Here is a 15542-nt window from a genome sequence, read left to right as displayed (position 1 = left end):
GAGCTCCAGAAATGTGAGCAATGCCACACACCTGCCTCCTCTGAGACCCAGGAGCAATAGGAAAGCACAGCTACTGAGGCACAGGGCAGTGAGAATGCTGAGGAGAGGCAAAGCTCACAGATGCCTCCCAGAATCCAGTTACACACTTCAGTGCTCCAGCCTTCAGCTTTGCCATCTTAATCTGCACTGTCATACTTGTGGGAGCATAGTGCAATGTGCAAAAGCTTTTTGTGAATAATTCCATCTATTTGTCCTTTCTCCTCCTCCTTTCCTACTTGTTATCTCACCTAAATGAATATTTTGCTCAGTGACTTGGCTGAGACTAGATAAATATTTGGGGATTGAAACTTTCACAGTTTATTCACCTTTTCTTAGAACTCTCTGATAGGAGGTGTAAGAATTTAGGACTGCAATAGATGCACCTCAACCCCTCCCACTGCCACTGCTCCCTCTTACTGGGGATATTCCTGCCAGCAACAGGAGAGTGATGCTGCACCTCTGTACCTGGAATATTTCATGTTCAAACAATGGCTGCCAAGCACTTCCAAGCCAGTTTCTAATCAGGGGAATGTCATTGCTTGAATGGGCATCAAACCTCTCCACACCAACTTGCATGCAAAGGTAGTCACACCCAAGTCTGGGTCTTTCCTGATGCTTTCATTGGCTACTGTGGAAAAAGTTCATTTTTATATGGAGAAAGAGGAGCCTGAGATAATAATATTTCAACACATCACTTTGTATGGAAATAAATCACATGGGACTCAATTTTCTCCATGGTGGAAAAAGGCCATTCTTTATTCACATAACTCCTTTTTTATACAGTTTTACAGACCTCATGTGGGACTCCAATTGGTTGTTGTCCAAGTTGTTTTCTTCCTAATTACTTTTATTGGTTAGTTACAAGTTGTTATTCTCTATTGATTGGTCACTTAAACTCTCAGTGTCTACCTGCAGGGAGAGTTGTTTGTGAAACACAGTTTTCATTTTTCTAACAGTGCAAAACCAGTTTATGCAGGAATAGATTGTTATGGTAACAAATTGCTCACACCTGGACTGCTTTCACATGGGAACTTGCAAAATGCTGACTTTGACAAGGCCAGCCACTGATTCCAGGAGAGCAGGCTTGATTTTATGAAGCCTTTCTCTATGATTTTCTACCTTAGTGCAACAATTTTGTTCTTTCACAGTGTTAACACTCCCTTTGGTTTTTCTGAAGTTCTTGCTGTGTGGTTTATAGTTATTGTGTTGGTCACTGATGCAGCTGAGGACATCTGGGGAGCTGTGTGCTCCTGCCAGGGCTCTGGGTGTGCTCTGGCAGCAGCTGGGGACAGGAGGAGCTGTGGGAGATGAGTAAAGGACAAGGAGGAAAGCACTGATGGAAGCCAAAGTCCAAGGACTGGTGCAAACTGGAGTGGCCTGGCTTGGACTCCTCAAGTGTTAGTCTGGGTAATCAGTGATCACATCTACAGTAAAAGTTCCTGTCTGCTACCTTGAGCCTCAACCCAGAAAAGCCTTTTGAAGCCCTACTTGGCCTGTGCATCCAGCTGACTCATAATTGACTCTTCAAGAGTAATGGTCAGTGGCTGAAAGTTCAAGTCTGTATCCCTATAATATATGGCAGATGCTAGGAAGGTTTAATGTCAGTTTGAAATCCTGACTGTAAAATCTTTCATTTTATCCATAATTTTTGAAGGGCAGTGTCCAAGATGGTTCTGTTAAAAGCCTTTTACACGTTATTCAAACAGCTTAGGGGGGAATTCCCTCTCCTGGTGAGTGGCTGCCCTTGGTGGTTCCCCAGGCTGGGATGTTGTGTGTCCTTGGAAGAACCCCAACACCAGCTGGGTGCAAGTGAGAGCTGGCTTGTGCAGAGGAGCAGTGTTTGAGGACAGCAGCAGTACTAGTATTCCCTAGTGTTGATGGTTATTAATTAATCCAACAGTGCACAATTATTTGATTTGCAAACAGTAATATCAGCTGTGAGTCTCTGAGGATCACTTTTCAAGATGTGGTTTTGCCTAACACCTTATATAAGAAAATGTGAACTAATGTCATAAATTTCTCAGTTGAAAGTGTTTTAATTCAGTAACAATTAACCAACTTGTTAAATGCTTCAATTAAAATTTAACAACTTAGACCAACTGAAATGTAACCACTGTTTGTGTTTGTTTAATCGGTTTATAGACCCCTGACTTCAGGCCACAGTCAGAAAAAAATGCTGGAAGTTGGAATTCATGTTTTCTGCCACATGTACTCGCAGGACTGGCTCTAAAAGTCAGGAAGCCAAGTAAATGTGTAAAATCATTTCTGACCAAGCCTGTTTCATACTGACAGGTGCAGATGGCCTCTGTCCTTGCAGGGCTCTGGGAAAACGCACAGTCCTGACTCATGGGAGCAGCCACAGCAGTGGCCAAGGGGAGCACCCCTGGACACTGGAGGACCTCTCTTTTCTCTGACCTTTCTGCTCCTTTATGCTCCTCTCCCTCTGCCCAGGCAATCTCCTCAGTCCATCCCTGCTTCATACCCTGCAGCTCCCCCCGATCCACTTCCCTGTCTCTTGTCCTTCCTCTGGCCCTCACCAAAGGAATTACAGAATATTTTGCCACCGTTGTAATAGTAGTGGCACTTTTTGCTTTCATTCTGTATTTCATTCTTTCCTTCTGCTCCTCCCTGCTCTCTCCAAACTATAGTAATGAAAAGTATCTCTCCAGTTCCCAATTCTATGGAGTCCTGCTCTTGATTGTCTTGTCTCAAAATCCTGCATAATTCAAAATCTCAGTGTTTTCCAAGAGCAGAGGTAGCTGCTCTTGCCCATGTCTATATATTAATGACTTCTAAAATAGCAACAACCACAAAGGAAAAAATGTTTCTTTTTTTTTTTTTCATACATTATAAAATTTGGGTAGTGAAAGAGTATCACGGACATATTTTATGAAAAATCCTTTTGCTAGGATCTTTTGTCCAGAGAAGCTGAGAGGCCTCAGAAACAAAATGTAAACAATAATTATCTGCTGCTGTGGAATGCAACAGGTGAATCTTTGATTGGTCTCATGTGATTTTTTTAAATTAATGGCCAATCACACTCCAGCTGTCTCAGACTCTCTGGTCAGTCACAAGATTTTATTATCATTCCATTCCTCTTAAGCCTTCTGATGAAATCCTTTCTTCTCTTCTTTTAGTATAGCTTTAATATATAATTTTTTCTTTTAATACAAGATATATCATAAAATAATAAATCAGCCTTCTGAAACATGGAGTCAAGATTCTCATCTCTTCCCTCATCCTGGGACCCCTGGGAACAGCACCACAAAAGAGTTCTTGCACAGATTCCTCTTCTGAGAAATAGATCTGCTGCTCCACTCGTGTCCAGCACAACAGTAATACACTCCAGAAATGTTTACAGTCTTTTTATTCAAAAATGCTGCATTTTTCTTTAAAATGTAGTTCAAAAATACACTGAAAGAAACTTTACCTACTTATTTTGCAAATGTATTCTTCTTCGTTGTAAACATGAGCAGCGCTGTGCCTTTCATACAAAGGCATAAGAAAAGAGGTGGCTTGGTTATGACTTTGAGAAGAAACTGTGAGAAGCTTAACAGTCAGGCCAGTGCCTGTGCAAGGCCACGTTCAGTGAGGAGTGTTGCCCTGTTCTGTGTCAGGTTAACTGGAAAGATTCAATCTCACATCTGGCTCTTTGCCCATGAGCTCTATGGAGAGAGCTGCAGAGAACACTGGGGTGTGACCTGGAGATGCACACCCAAAACAAGCCATGCTCTCACCATGTTTAACATCAGCACAGGTGCAGAACCCTACAAGATGCACCAGCAGTGTCCACGGGAGCAGAACAAATTAGAGAATTACTCGTGCTTTACAACATAGGACTGGAAGACAGCAAACAAGCCATGAAGAAAACCAGTCCAGAATAAAGAGTCTGCAAAACAATGCCCAAAAGTCTGTTGTATAATAAGCCACTTAGCAAAGTACTAGAAGCTTTCTTTCTAATCCATCTGTCACATGTTTTTATAGCTGAAAATAATTAACTGCTCACTATTGCTTAACAAGTAGGGATCAATTTGAAATCACTTAATAACAGAAACAACGGGAGCACCAAGACAAAGTACTGAAAATTTCATCTGGTGTCTGAAACCAGAATTTAATCGCATTAATTTCTGTGTTAGAAAGCCCAGATTCAGGGGCAAGGAAAGAAGGACTTCTGAATTGAAGAAATTATGAATAAGTTTTCTAAAGCATTACATGGTGTTGTATGATGATAAGAGAGTAAGGCATCATTCTGTCATTCTGATATGGATTCTAAAATATGCATGTGTTGCTACTAAAAGCTGAGAACAGATTATTGAACTTTTTCTTGGATTATAGGTTCAAGTGTATGTTTTCAAGGTGAACTTAAGAACCTAAGAGTAATAGATTGTCTCTAACTTCTCTCTTTGTGTCCCTGCAAGGGCACAGAGCCACTGCTGAATTCACTGCAGAATTCCCCCAGATAGCATCTTCCATTCTTCTGCTACAATGAGGTGGTTTTGATCTCCTCAGGGCCTTTATAGAAACCTCCACGGGTCTTAGCTTTGAAATTCCTTTTCCCAAACTCCTCCGAGATTTCCAGGAAGGATTTTCCCTTTGTCTCAGGAAGGAAAAACCAAACGTAGAGGGCAGTGCAGACACAGACCACAAGGAATGGGATGTAGCAGAAATGTGCTAGACTTTTCTGAGGAGGAGGAAAAAACAAGACAGTGTTGGTGACATTCTGTATGGTGACAGAAAGGCCACTAATCCCTCTTCCTGCCTGAAGTCACCCAGGGAGTATTTCTGTGAATCCTGGTGAGAGCCTCACATGCCTGGATGCAACAGCTCCCCAGCACAGACTAGGAAATTTGACATAGCAACAGCAGTATTTTTAATTGTCTTTTTTGGGCTTTCTCCCTATATATAACTATATAGCATGGGAGCCCTAAGTAGGAAGTAAGACAGGAATGTATATTGTGGAGTTTTACTCCCTCTTGCTTCAGGAATCACCTTAAGGAATAGAGGCAGGGTCTGGCAAAGGGAAATTACATCACATGTTCTGTTCCAGCTGTTCTCAACTGAGGACAGACAAGGAATATTGATCATCCATCTCCCAAATGATTCCGCTCCCAACCTCAAATCAGAAACCACGGAGAAAGTTTGGTTTAAAGGAGTTCTGGCCACTCTCCTCATAAAGATACTTTCCAAAGAAGTGCTATCTTGCTGCTTGCAATATTCTCTTTTCCTCTCCCTACCAGGGCCCCTCTCCTGCCCAGGGCACTCAGAGCTGCTTGGCTTTGGGAACGCACCACAATGAAGGGAAAGGCTGTTCCCACCACAAACAGGTTGAACCAGAGCAGGGAGCCACAGATCATGTAAGCAGCTGGTCGGGACATTTGATCAAAAACCTCTGTGGGCAGAACTCCTGTTACACCAGCTGGAAAAAGAAATGGCAGAAAGTTAATCGTGTTGTTAACATTGCATTAAAAACAAGAGAGCACGTCTTAACAAGAAAACACAACATGAAGTGTGAGAGGTGAATTTTTAGGTTAAATATTAAGGGACTGGGTGATTATTCAGACTTTCTCATGTTAGAATGAGCTGCCAGGAAAGATTTTGTAATCCACATTATTCTTACCAGGATCCAACGGTGAGAAAGGCTTATAATTAATTCAACTCCATGGCACTGTAGGGACTGGGACAAGAAATTATTGCCAACTTGTGTGGCATGTGACACTGGCAGCTTGGTTCTATTCTTGCCTGCCTTCCTTCAAACTCATGTGAGCAAACAGAGTCTCACATCTCTATATTCACCATGCAAACATCCACAACATCCTGTGTATTGCCCACCCCCAGAAACTGGTGTATTCTGCCACAGAAGGGCACATTAGTAGGCTCACAGATAGATGTGGAAATTGTATCTGCAAGAAAACAACCAGATGGCATAGCCAACAATTTCTGGGATTAAAGTGAAGCGTTAGAAATTTTGGTTTATAGACCTAATGGACTGGGCAGCAAATCAAAAGTAATCTATTTAAGCCAAGAATCACTTCCAAGTGCATTAGCCTAATAGGCAGGATGACTAAGGGGGAATATGAAAGAGAGAGAGAGAAATGGGCACAGCCTGGCCCTGCACAGCACTGACTGACCAGGGGCACCAACCCTGTGACACAGCCAGACAGCACCTGCAGAAACTCGTTCCTTGGAGTATGCTGCAGCTAAAGAGGGTCTGAGAGTTTCCATAAGATGCCTGCACACATCTCCAAACCCCAAAAGTTTCACTGAAAACACTGAGGGAACTGACCTGGTCCGATTCCAAAGCTCAGGATATAGGCGAAAATGCAGGCCATGCTGAGATAAGGCATCCAGCTAATCTGAGTCTACAGCCACAGAGACCAATGGAAAACCAGTGAGGGCACTCATTTGCCACCACTGAACACCCCAGCCATACAAAAGGCAAAGCCCAACTCCATTCCACTTCAATAAGTGAGGAAAGTTTGTTACCTGCTGGCTCAGGGCAACCATGAAGACGATGGCCCAGGCTGCCATGAAGATGTATCCCCCCAGCAGCAGCGGCCTCCGACCAGCATAGTCTATGATCATGTTCTGCACACAGTGACACAGGCAAATAAAGCAAGATATTTAACCTGGCTTTATATTTCCTGCCTCTTTCCTCTTCACCTTTCAATACTCCATGCCTAGTTTGCTTTACAGTAACTTTCAGGATGTTTTCTGCTTCATAGCAAAAAAAAAAAAAAAAAAACTCAAAAGAAAGTTCTGGTGGCAGGAGTCAGGAAGAAGGGTGATCAGGGGAGATGAGAATGTCCCAGCTGTACCTAAACTCTGCCACCATCCATATGAACACTAAGCAAGAGAGTTACACTTGTTAGAGATTTCAGACAGTGATGGCAGTGCAATGTCTGACCAAATAGCTCTGCATTAACCCATCTGGCTGGGGGTGCTGACAGACAACCTGGCTCCTGTGCCTAAGGGGCTTCCTTGGCATGAAAAGCAATGCAAACCCCAAGTTTGGAATTGCAGCAGAGGCTGCAGTCAGCACAGTGCACCGAGTCTCACACAAGTGACAGATGTGATCAGCTCACAGCTTCCCGTGCCGATTACAACATAGGGGATTTTGTCCTCGGGAATTCCAGCCTCTTGGAACACATAAGCTGCATAAAAATACATCTGTGAAGAGAAGAAAGGAGACAGCAGTAAGGGAAGACATCTGAAAATACATCCCATTGTTTTTCCTGAAGGACCATGCAGAGTGACCACACAGGCTATTTTGACAGCATCCTTCCGAATCCTCCCATAACGCACAGGTGTATTTTGGGGACCAAACACCTTGTTGGGGAAGGTGAAACAGGAAAGCCTTATAAATATGATTGTCTGGCAAAAGATTTTGAGAATATGGAAACTATAAGTGAGATTGAAATGAAAGCAAGCTTTGAGATACCTCAGTTACTGAACACTGGAAAACAATGGTGTGGCCAGCTGAAGGTGATCCCCTTTTGATGGAACAACACCCTCTGCTTGCAGACAGCTCCAAGGGTCAGAGCAGACCCTACAGCTTGGCAGAAGGGCCCAAAGAGGAGTTTTTAGGGTTTAAAATGTAGCACAGTATGGTAATGTAATGGTTCTTATAGGCTGTATGTAAATGCTATAGGATTTGTATCTTGCACTAGGTTGGTTAGTGAGAATTGGAATATTCAACACAGAAGAAGATTTATTGTATTGTAACGGGAACTTCGCTCTCTTACCCTTTTACTCTCTCACCCTCTCCTTCTCTCTGCCCCTCTCTTCTCTCAGCCCTGCCCCAGCTGTGTTTGGCAGCTCCCAGCAGGGCCCTGCACCCAGGCCCTTTGCAATGAACCCCAAGTTCCTGACCTGGCTTAGAGATCTCTGCTCTCCGTCCACCCCAGCCGTCCTACCCCCTGACACTCCTACAACACCTGACATGTGAAGATCTCCACAGGCAGAGAGACACCATTGATTCCTCTCCTGCTGCCAGAATGTTGAGCCCAAGAGCCCCCAGCCCCCCCGTCTGCTCACCGAGTCGTTGCCGCAGAGCTGCATGGCACTGCTCAGCACCACGATGCTCACCAGCTGCCAGCGCTGCCCTGGGTTCTGGAACAGCTCCCAGGGGTTCTTTGCTCTCTGGCCTTTCACTGCAGCCTGCTCTGCCAGCATCTCCTCCAGCTCTGCACTCAGGTCACTGGTGCCTCTGAGCTTCTGCAGGGCTGCAAGGACAAGGGAAACTCTTAGTCCTGGGTTTTTTCTTCATTTGGTTGCTCTGCAGGGTGAGGGATGGAGCAGCAGGTGATGGCTGCAGAAAGCTGCAGGACAGAGCCTGTGTGATGGTGCTCACAGGGGTCTCAGGTTGAGGGAAGAGATGAGGATCCGACTCCATGGTTCAGAAGGCTGATTTATTATTTTATGATATATGTATTACATTAAAACTGTACTAAAAGAATAGAAGAAAGGATTTCATCAGAAGGCTGGCTAAGAATAGAATCAACAGGAATGGTAACAAAGGCTCTGTCTCGGCTCTCTGTCCGAGCCAGCTGACTGTGATTGGCCATTAATTAGAAACAACCACACAAGACCAATCCCAGATGCACCTGTTGCATTCCACAGCAGCAGATAACCATTGTTTACATTTTGTTCTTGAGGCCTCTCAGCTTCTCAGGAGGAAAAACCCTAAGGAAAGGATTTTTCATAAAAGATGTCTGCGACAAGCCTGTGATCATGCTGTGACCTTCACAGAGTTCACTGGCTCTGGTGCAGCCACTTGAAAGGTTTGGGGGACAGGGAGTGCAAATCCCTCTCACCATTGTTTGACAAGTGAGTATTTCCCATCAGTGCCATTTCAGCAGCCATGCTTCTGACTCAGATCTCAAGTGCCCTCCCTGGGGAATGCAGGCAATTAAGATGTTCTTGGTACACAGCACATATTTCCCACGAAATAACTCCAGCCACTCTGCATATAAGGATTTGTATGCCACAAATCTAACTAAATCCCTTAATATGAACTGGCTTCAGATTTGATCCTGAGCTCTTCAACCAGCATTTATTTCACTACATAGTTACAAAACATTTGCCATTGTGAACACAAGTCTTACCTTTTGACCCTATCACTGTAGCAAATAAGCCTGTTGTAGGAAGATGCCTTTCAATTCCCTCAGTAGATCAAATCATTTTAAGATTATAGAATGTTCTTTAGTTTGAAAGGAGGAAGTGATCATATTTACTACTTGATATGAATCTTCCTACATGTAAAATTTGTGACACCATTCCAAAAATGTTGGGGCCCAAGTCTCACATGAGCTAATAGTCACCCTAAACTCACCAGAGATGCAGGATTCTTTGTCTCCACGGTCAATCAGGAGATATCTGGGACTTTCAGGGAACCAAGGCAGAGCTGTGAGCTGGATCAGGGCAGGAACCACATTGCTTGCTAAAAGGAATGGCCAGCTCTCCTCCCCTCCCAGGAGCTCCCTGGAGAAAAAGAAACAAATACTATGTACACAGAATCTTTACAACCTGGCAAATAGGGAGGGAGGTAAGGAAGGAAAGGAAGGAAAGATTGGGCTGCTTGCTTTACCTTACCTGAGCCCAACAACCTGCCCCAGCACCAGCCCCAGGGCTGTAAATGATGCAGAGGTCAAGGCCACAGCTCCTCTGAGCTTCTTTGGGGCACTCTCTGCCAGGTACATGGGCTGAATGTTCATGCTCACACCTGGGCAAGGCAGACAAATGCTGACCTCAGCTTGTGGGCAGAGGAGACAAGAATAAATGCAGGCAGCCCCTCTGGAGGCTGCCAGCTGCACTCTTCTGTTGCAGGCCTTGTGATAAATAATCTACCTGAGCTTCTTATTCACCCAAACCTTCAATTTCACCCCTGTCCTTGTGTAACTAAACATTTCAATATTCATCAGTAGCAGTGGACAATGAAACTGAAACCTGTCAGGGCCTCAGCCCTGTGGTCTTTTCAGCACCAAATCCAAGGTTATATGCAATGTTTCCCCTGACCTCCCCCTTTTGAGGGGAATATCATATTTTAAGTCCCTTATATTGATCATTCCCTTATACTGAAAATTTCCAGATTTTTCTACAAAAGCTTTTGTGGTGTTGCTCATGCTGGTGAGTGACTGACATTCTTACAAGCAGATAGGGATCCATTTTCAGCTCAAATTTTCCCTACGCACAGAGATGTTTACGTGTAGTACACAAAACCTCCTTGCCTGGGTACGCTTTCAGACAAAGCCCTTAGAAGCAAAGTATAAAATCTGTATATACGACTTCTTAATTCACTTACATGTGTCTGGTCAGCCTAAAGGATTAATTGCTTTAACATCCTGGATCATTCCTACTTAAATATCTTCTGATTGTTACCACCTTCATCCTTCTCTATTTCTCCTGTTGCCATACCTGCATTCACACCAGTAAGAAATCTGCTGAGCATGATCATTTCAAAGGACTTGGCCATCCTGCTGCACCCAGACAAGGCTGCAGCTATGATCACAAAGCCATTGTTCAGCAGCAGGGACATCTTCCTTCCAAGAGAAAACACAGTTGTGAGCACATGTGTGGCAGGACCAGCTCTGGCATAAACCACTTTGTCACCCTTATTTTTGAAGAATGTAAACCTTCTGATGTTTACATTCTTGTAACAAATTTTCTCATGCACTTTATGTAAATAAGTTATTGTTTTGCGTTCTTTTATGGAAGAGGAGAAATTTGATAGACTGTTGGTTTGTCCGGTGTCATTGGAGAGGTGGCACTGTCACCCTCCAATCCACTGTCACTTTTGGAAATCTAGAAATGTTAGAGTCAGATAACAAACTTCCTTTTCCACCTTGAAACAGCAGTGTGTGCATTGTGTAATTTTGTGTCCTACAGTGACATCCCTTCCTGGGGCAGCTGCAGAGGGGCTGGAGCCCCCCACAGAACCTCCTGGTGAACCCAGCCCTGCAGGAGGTGTCCCTGTGCCACCTCAGGGTGTCCCTTCAGGCTCTCTGAGGCCACCACCAGGTTCTCCCTTAGGGCTCTTGTGCTCACACACAGTTTCCATTTGAATGGAGAGCAATATTCCCTCAGCAAGCCATGAGCAGTTTGGTCTGCAATTGCTAATTTGTTGAAACAGGCATTTTTCATGTAATAGTGTAATTGTTGTGAAACTTTGACAGAAAGTTTTCATGTGTCCCAGGAGAAATTTCTGCTGAAAACCAGGGGGAAAAAAGAGAACTCTATTGACCCTTACTGTTATTATTGCCAGAAATTCTCTCTAGTCCCTGCTCACTGCTTCACCAGTCAGTCTTTGTTTCTCTTATTTATGATGGAATAAGATTTTATTCCAAAGTAGTACAGGGTGAAATCTCAAAAATGGAATGGATTAAGGAAGCCATATCCTTCCAGGTCTTCATAACCATGAAATTAGTAAGTCATGGGACCTCAAACCATAATGGGCTCTCCTTTATCATATAAGAGAAGTAAACCAAAGTGATAGCAGATAAAGGAAAATCCTAGGGTCAAGAGGCAGGGAGGCAAAATCTAATTTCCTATTAGTTTATGTAGTTTATGTAGCTAACGCTGGTTGGTTTGGTTTTGGTTATTTTTAGTTTTTTTTCTGAAGACAGCTGGGGATAGAGCTGTGTATGAAAGATGTACGAGGTAAGACAGATACTTTACAGAGACTCAAGCACAGAGTAAAAAAGTCCCACTGTGGAGACTTAATGAATACTTCCTGAAATATTTCAAACCAAACTGTGGCTACACAACCTGTGAGACATGAGGAGCTGGGATGCACCCACTGCTCTTTGTAAGCACCCTCTGCTTTTCTAGTGTCATCCCCACAGTTTATTTTGAAGACAAATCATTAGTCTGATCCATTATCCTTGTGATAATCATTATGGTATCATCCATTATGATATCATATCATTATTATGTCATCCATTATGATATAACATCATTATTATATCATCCATTATGATTTCTCATTTAAAAGCATGGCAGAGAACTGGGCACAAATATGATAGAGATTATGTGAGTGGGTACTGTGAGAAGGAGCTGAGCTGAAATCCTTGTAGCCCCTCAACTGGGCTGGAACGATGAGAAGGCAATGTGGGGAAAAAAACAGTCCCTGATGACTTTTGAGATATTCAGATATTTGAGATATTATTTTTAACCACAGTGGGTGTTTTGCTGTAGGGATCCTAACTCCTCTTGGACTAAGGGAAGCTGCAAAGCTTAAATTAAACTGCAGCACCTCTTACCTGCCCAGCATGATGGCCATGGGGCCAGCAGCCACAGCCCCAGTGAGGCCTCCCAGAGGGTAGGCAGAGACAGTGAAGGACCAGAGCAGCAGCACCGTGTTGCTCTCCAGGGGAACCCCCATGCGCTCCAGCCAGGTCGTGTTCATGAACACCTGGATGTACTGAGAGAGAGGACAGAGCTGCAGAGCCACCAGAGAGGGGAGGGGCACAGGGAAATGCTCCTTTATTATTATATCTATTTATCCTGTGTTTATGCTTCTAATCTCCTCCAGATCTTAGATGTTTTTTTAGTAAAGAATTTAGGGTGTAAAACTGCTGCTGTTGAAAAGTTGCAGTTGGTTTATATATCTATGCGGTTATTTTGGATAATTTAAAAATTCATTTCATGGGTCTCACTCTCAATCTAAAGGCAAAAACCAACTTCAAAGGATGCAGATTGAAAAATTCTAGAATTAGATTTTGCTAAAGCAGTTGAAACAAAGCTTTTGAATAAACTTGTGACACTAGGTCCTGCTCAAGGGCGGCTTTTGACAACCAAGTCCTGTGCTCTGGATGTGAATTACACAGAGAGAACCACACACCCTTGCTTTCTGTCCCTCAGCAGCAGCAGCAACCTGCAGATTTCCAGGGGCACCCACTGCCCCCAGGGTCTGTCAGGGCAGGCACTCAGAGCTGCAGTACTTACTGAGGCTGGGGCATTGATGATGGAGATGTTGTACCCATACTGGAAGGTGCCTCCAATCCCAGCAGCACAAATTGTCAGGATCAGGATCTTGTTCTGGAGCTGAAGAAAAGGGGCAGACAGTGGGTGGCTTCCTTGTACAGAATAAACTGACTCAAAAGACATTGAGGCTTTGAGCTGGGGGATTTTCCCATGGCCATGGATAGCCAGTGCATTTGGCATTCCTTGGTGTGCTGTTATTTCCATCCCTTCATGATAATAACACACATTTTAGATTAGAGTGTCTTTCCTGTGATGCTGCACTTGTACAGAGCAATGTTTAGCAGTCTGTGACTGTGCATTCAGCATTATGAGACAGATGAAATGTGTGGCAGCCAGTGGGTTCAGATCTCCTTGGGGACACTCCTGCTCACATTGCCCAGGGACAGCACTGCTGAGCCTTGGGAAGCAGGGCAGGGCAGGGGCTGCCTCGTGGGGCATCACAGGATCAGCGCTGCTATAAAAGTCAGGGCTCTTGGCTTTTGAAGGGTGCAGAACAAGCTGTCCTGGCTGGCCCAGCTCTGCAGCTGACAGCTCACTGGCAGGCTGACAGCAGAACCACACAGCTTCTTTCCACTATTTTGTGCCTGTGCCTTTGGTTTCCCCATGTGCAGGTGAAATCCTGTGACAGGCAAGATGTGCCCTGTGCCAGTGGTCACAGGGGCTTTCAGGATGAGGGGAGAGATGAGGATTTGACTCCATATTTCAGAAGGCTTGATTTATTATTTTATGATATATATATTACATTATAACTATACTAAAAAGAAACAGAAGGAAAGATTTCTTTTCAGAAGGCTGGTTAAGAATAGAATGGAATCTATAACAAAAGTCTGTGGCTCAGACAGAGAGTCCAAGCTATCTGGTCTGTGGTTGGCCATTAATTGTAAACATCCAAGATGGCCCAATCACAGACACACCTGATGCCTTCCACAGCAGCAGATAACCATTGCTTACACTTTGTTGCTGCAGCTTCTCAGCAGGAAAAATCCCAAGAAAAGGATTTTCACAAAAGATGTCTGCGACAGTGCCCTGAGGGAGTCCCGTTCCACATCCCAAGACCACTCTGAGCATTTTGGGGGCCCCTGGTTTTAGCCTGACACCTCCTGCCCAATGTTCTGGGTGGCCCGAGGCCAGGATGGCCTTTGCCAGCCCCTGCTTAAAAACCCCTCCCACTGGGAAAGCTCTGGTGCCACATAAAGAGCCCATGCTCAGGCTCGGCTGTTTGCCAGCCAGTGCAGGGCACCTCAGGCCAGGCTGTGTTTTGCTACATGAATATGACCCCAGTCACCCTGAGAACTTAAATAACCCAAAGCTGAGAACCTCTTTCTGCTTTACCTGCTCATTTTCTCCTTACAGAGCTGTCCGGCAGAGAAAAGGAGATTTTGCTCTAGTCTCACAATATCTCTAAAACCACAAATTCAAATAATCTTGGATTTTTTCCCTTTCCTCAAAGTGTTTTCCTTTAAATACCTTCCATACCAGCCCGAGACAGGGTGTCCTCCAGGACAGAAATAAAACCAGACTATTTCAAGCCTGCAGCAGGAGCAGACTGAGCTCTCCTGCCCCAGCTAGCAGCATATACATTTCACTTGCACTTTCCATGGCTACACCACCTCCCTGTCCTGTTCCTCAGAACCGAGCTAAGGACTGGGCACCTCATTATCCTCGTTCTCCAGGTGAGTTTCCTCTCCTTACAACAGCACATTTCTTTTTCATTTCAATGTCTAGGAATACACCACTCCTGCTCATTTCCCTGCTTTCATTATAAAACACATCCCCTACCAAGCCGTGTGTCACAGAGCTCTTTAGCGCCCATGAGCTGAAGCAGAAGGGTTTGTTTCTCCCTTCAGGGGCCATGTCTGTGCTCAGAGCTGAGCTGCATTTACAGAGGGACATTCCCAAGCCTTGTGCTGCGGTGCTTTCCCAGCCCCCGTGGTGGTGTGCAGCTGCCAGGAGAGCCATTACTCTGCAGCTTTATCCCAAGGACTGCATGAACAGGAAAATTCATTCTATGCAAACCTGACAGTATTACACAGCTTTATAAAAATCCAAATTAAAAAAAAAATCTGTCAATGAGAATAGTAAAATAGATGCTTTACCAATCTCTGCAGCTTGTCCATCCTCTTTCGTAGGTTTTCCTCTGTCTGCCAAGGCTCTGGTACTCTCAGGGTGCTCTGAAGGATTATATAAATCTCTAACACAGGAATGTGTATTTAGTCAGCCATTACGTTAGGATAAGACACTTGATTTGTCAGGTGCTTTGCCAGCTGATTTACATTCCCAAAACTGAGCTGCACGTTCATTAGCACGACAGTTCAATCCGTTTTGTTGAAAGTCCATGCCAGTCCAGGGAAAGGATTCTCCAAGATCCAGACCTGTCTAAACCCTCTTGAAGGCCAGTGTGGTTTACAACCTCAATTCCTTTCAGAGCATCTGGCACAGCTACCACTGTCACTTCTCTGACTGAGTGTGATCAAAGCAGAAATGAACTACAATTTTTTTTTTTCCTGATTGTATTTGTCCTG

The 15542-nt window shown here is 44.4% G+C and overlaps 1 protein-coding gene across 1 annotated transcript; it reads right to left on the bottom strand.

Moving 5' to 3' along the window:
* Nucleotides 1-3473: 3473 nt before the first annotated feature.
* SLC2A11 (solute carrier family 2 member 11) lies at nt 3474-15533 on the bottom strand. The gene is made up of 12 exons (XM_058816673.1): nt 15117-15533; nt 12982-13080; nt 12297-12457; nt 10453-10577; nt 9631-9760; nt 9371-9519; nt 8074-8261; nt 7096-7206; nt 6523-6624; nt 6323-6398; nt 5328-5455; nt 3474-4720 (listed from the first exon to the last, which is right to left on the bottom strand). The coding sequence occupies exons 1-12, from the start codon at nt 15135-15137 to the stop codon at nt 4520-4522; spliced, it is 1491 nt and encodes a 496-aa protein (XP_058672656.1). The 5' UTR covers nt 15138-15533; the 3' UTR covers nt 3474-4519.
* Nucleotides 15534-15542: the final 9 nt, after the last annotated feature.

Source organism: Ammospiza caudacuta, chromosome 18, assembly GCF_027887145.1.
Source record: "Ammospiza caudacuta isolate bAmmCau1 chromosome 18, bAmmCau1.pri, whole genome shotgun sequence".
Classification (NCBI taxonomy): domain Eukaryota; kingdom Metazoa; phylum Chordata; class Aves; order Passeriformes; family Passerellidae; genus Ammospiza; species Ammospiza caudacuta.
The sequence above is the reverse complement of the archived record's forward strand: the minus strand, read 5'-3'. Positions and strand labels throughout refer to the sequence as shown.

Bases quoted from the DNA above. Each gene is read 5' to 3' on its own strand.
- SLC2A11 (XM_058816673.1), bottom strand. From the start codon at position 15,137: ATGGACAAGCTGCAGAGATTG. The intron at 12,458-12,981 runs GTAAGTACTGCA...CCTCTCTCTCAG, and splicing joins TCATCAATGCCCCAGCCTCA to TACATCCAGGTGTTCATGAA. The intron at 4,721-5,327 runs GTGCGTTCCCAA...CCTCCTCCTCAG, and splicing joins CAGCCTTTCCCTTCATTGTG to AAAAGTCTAGCACATTTCTG.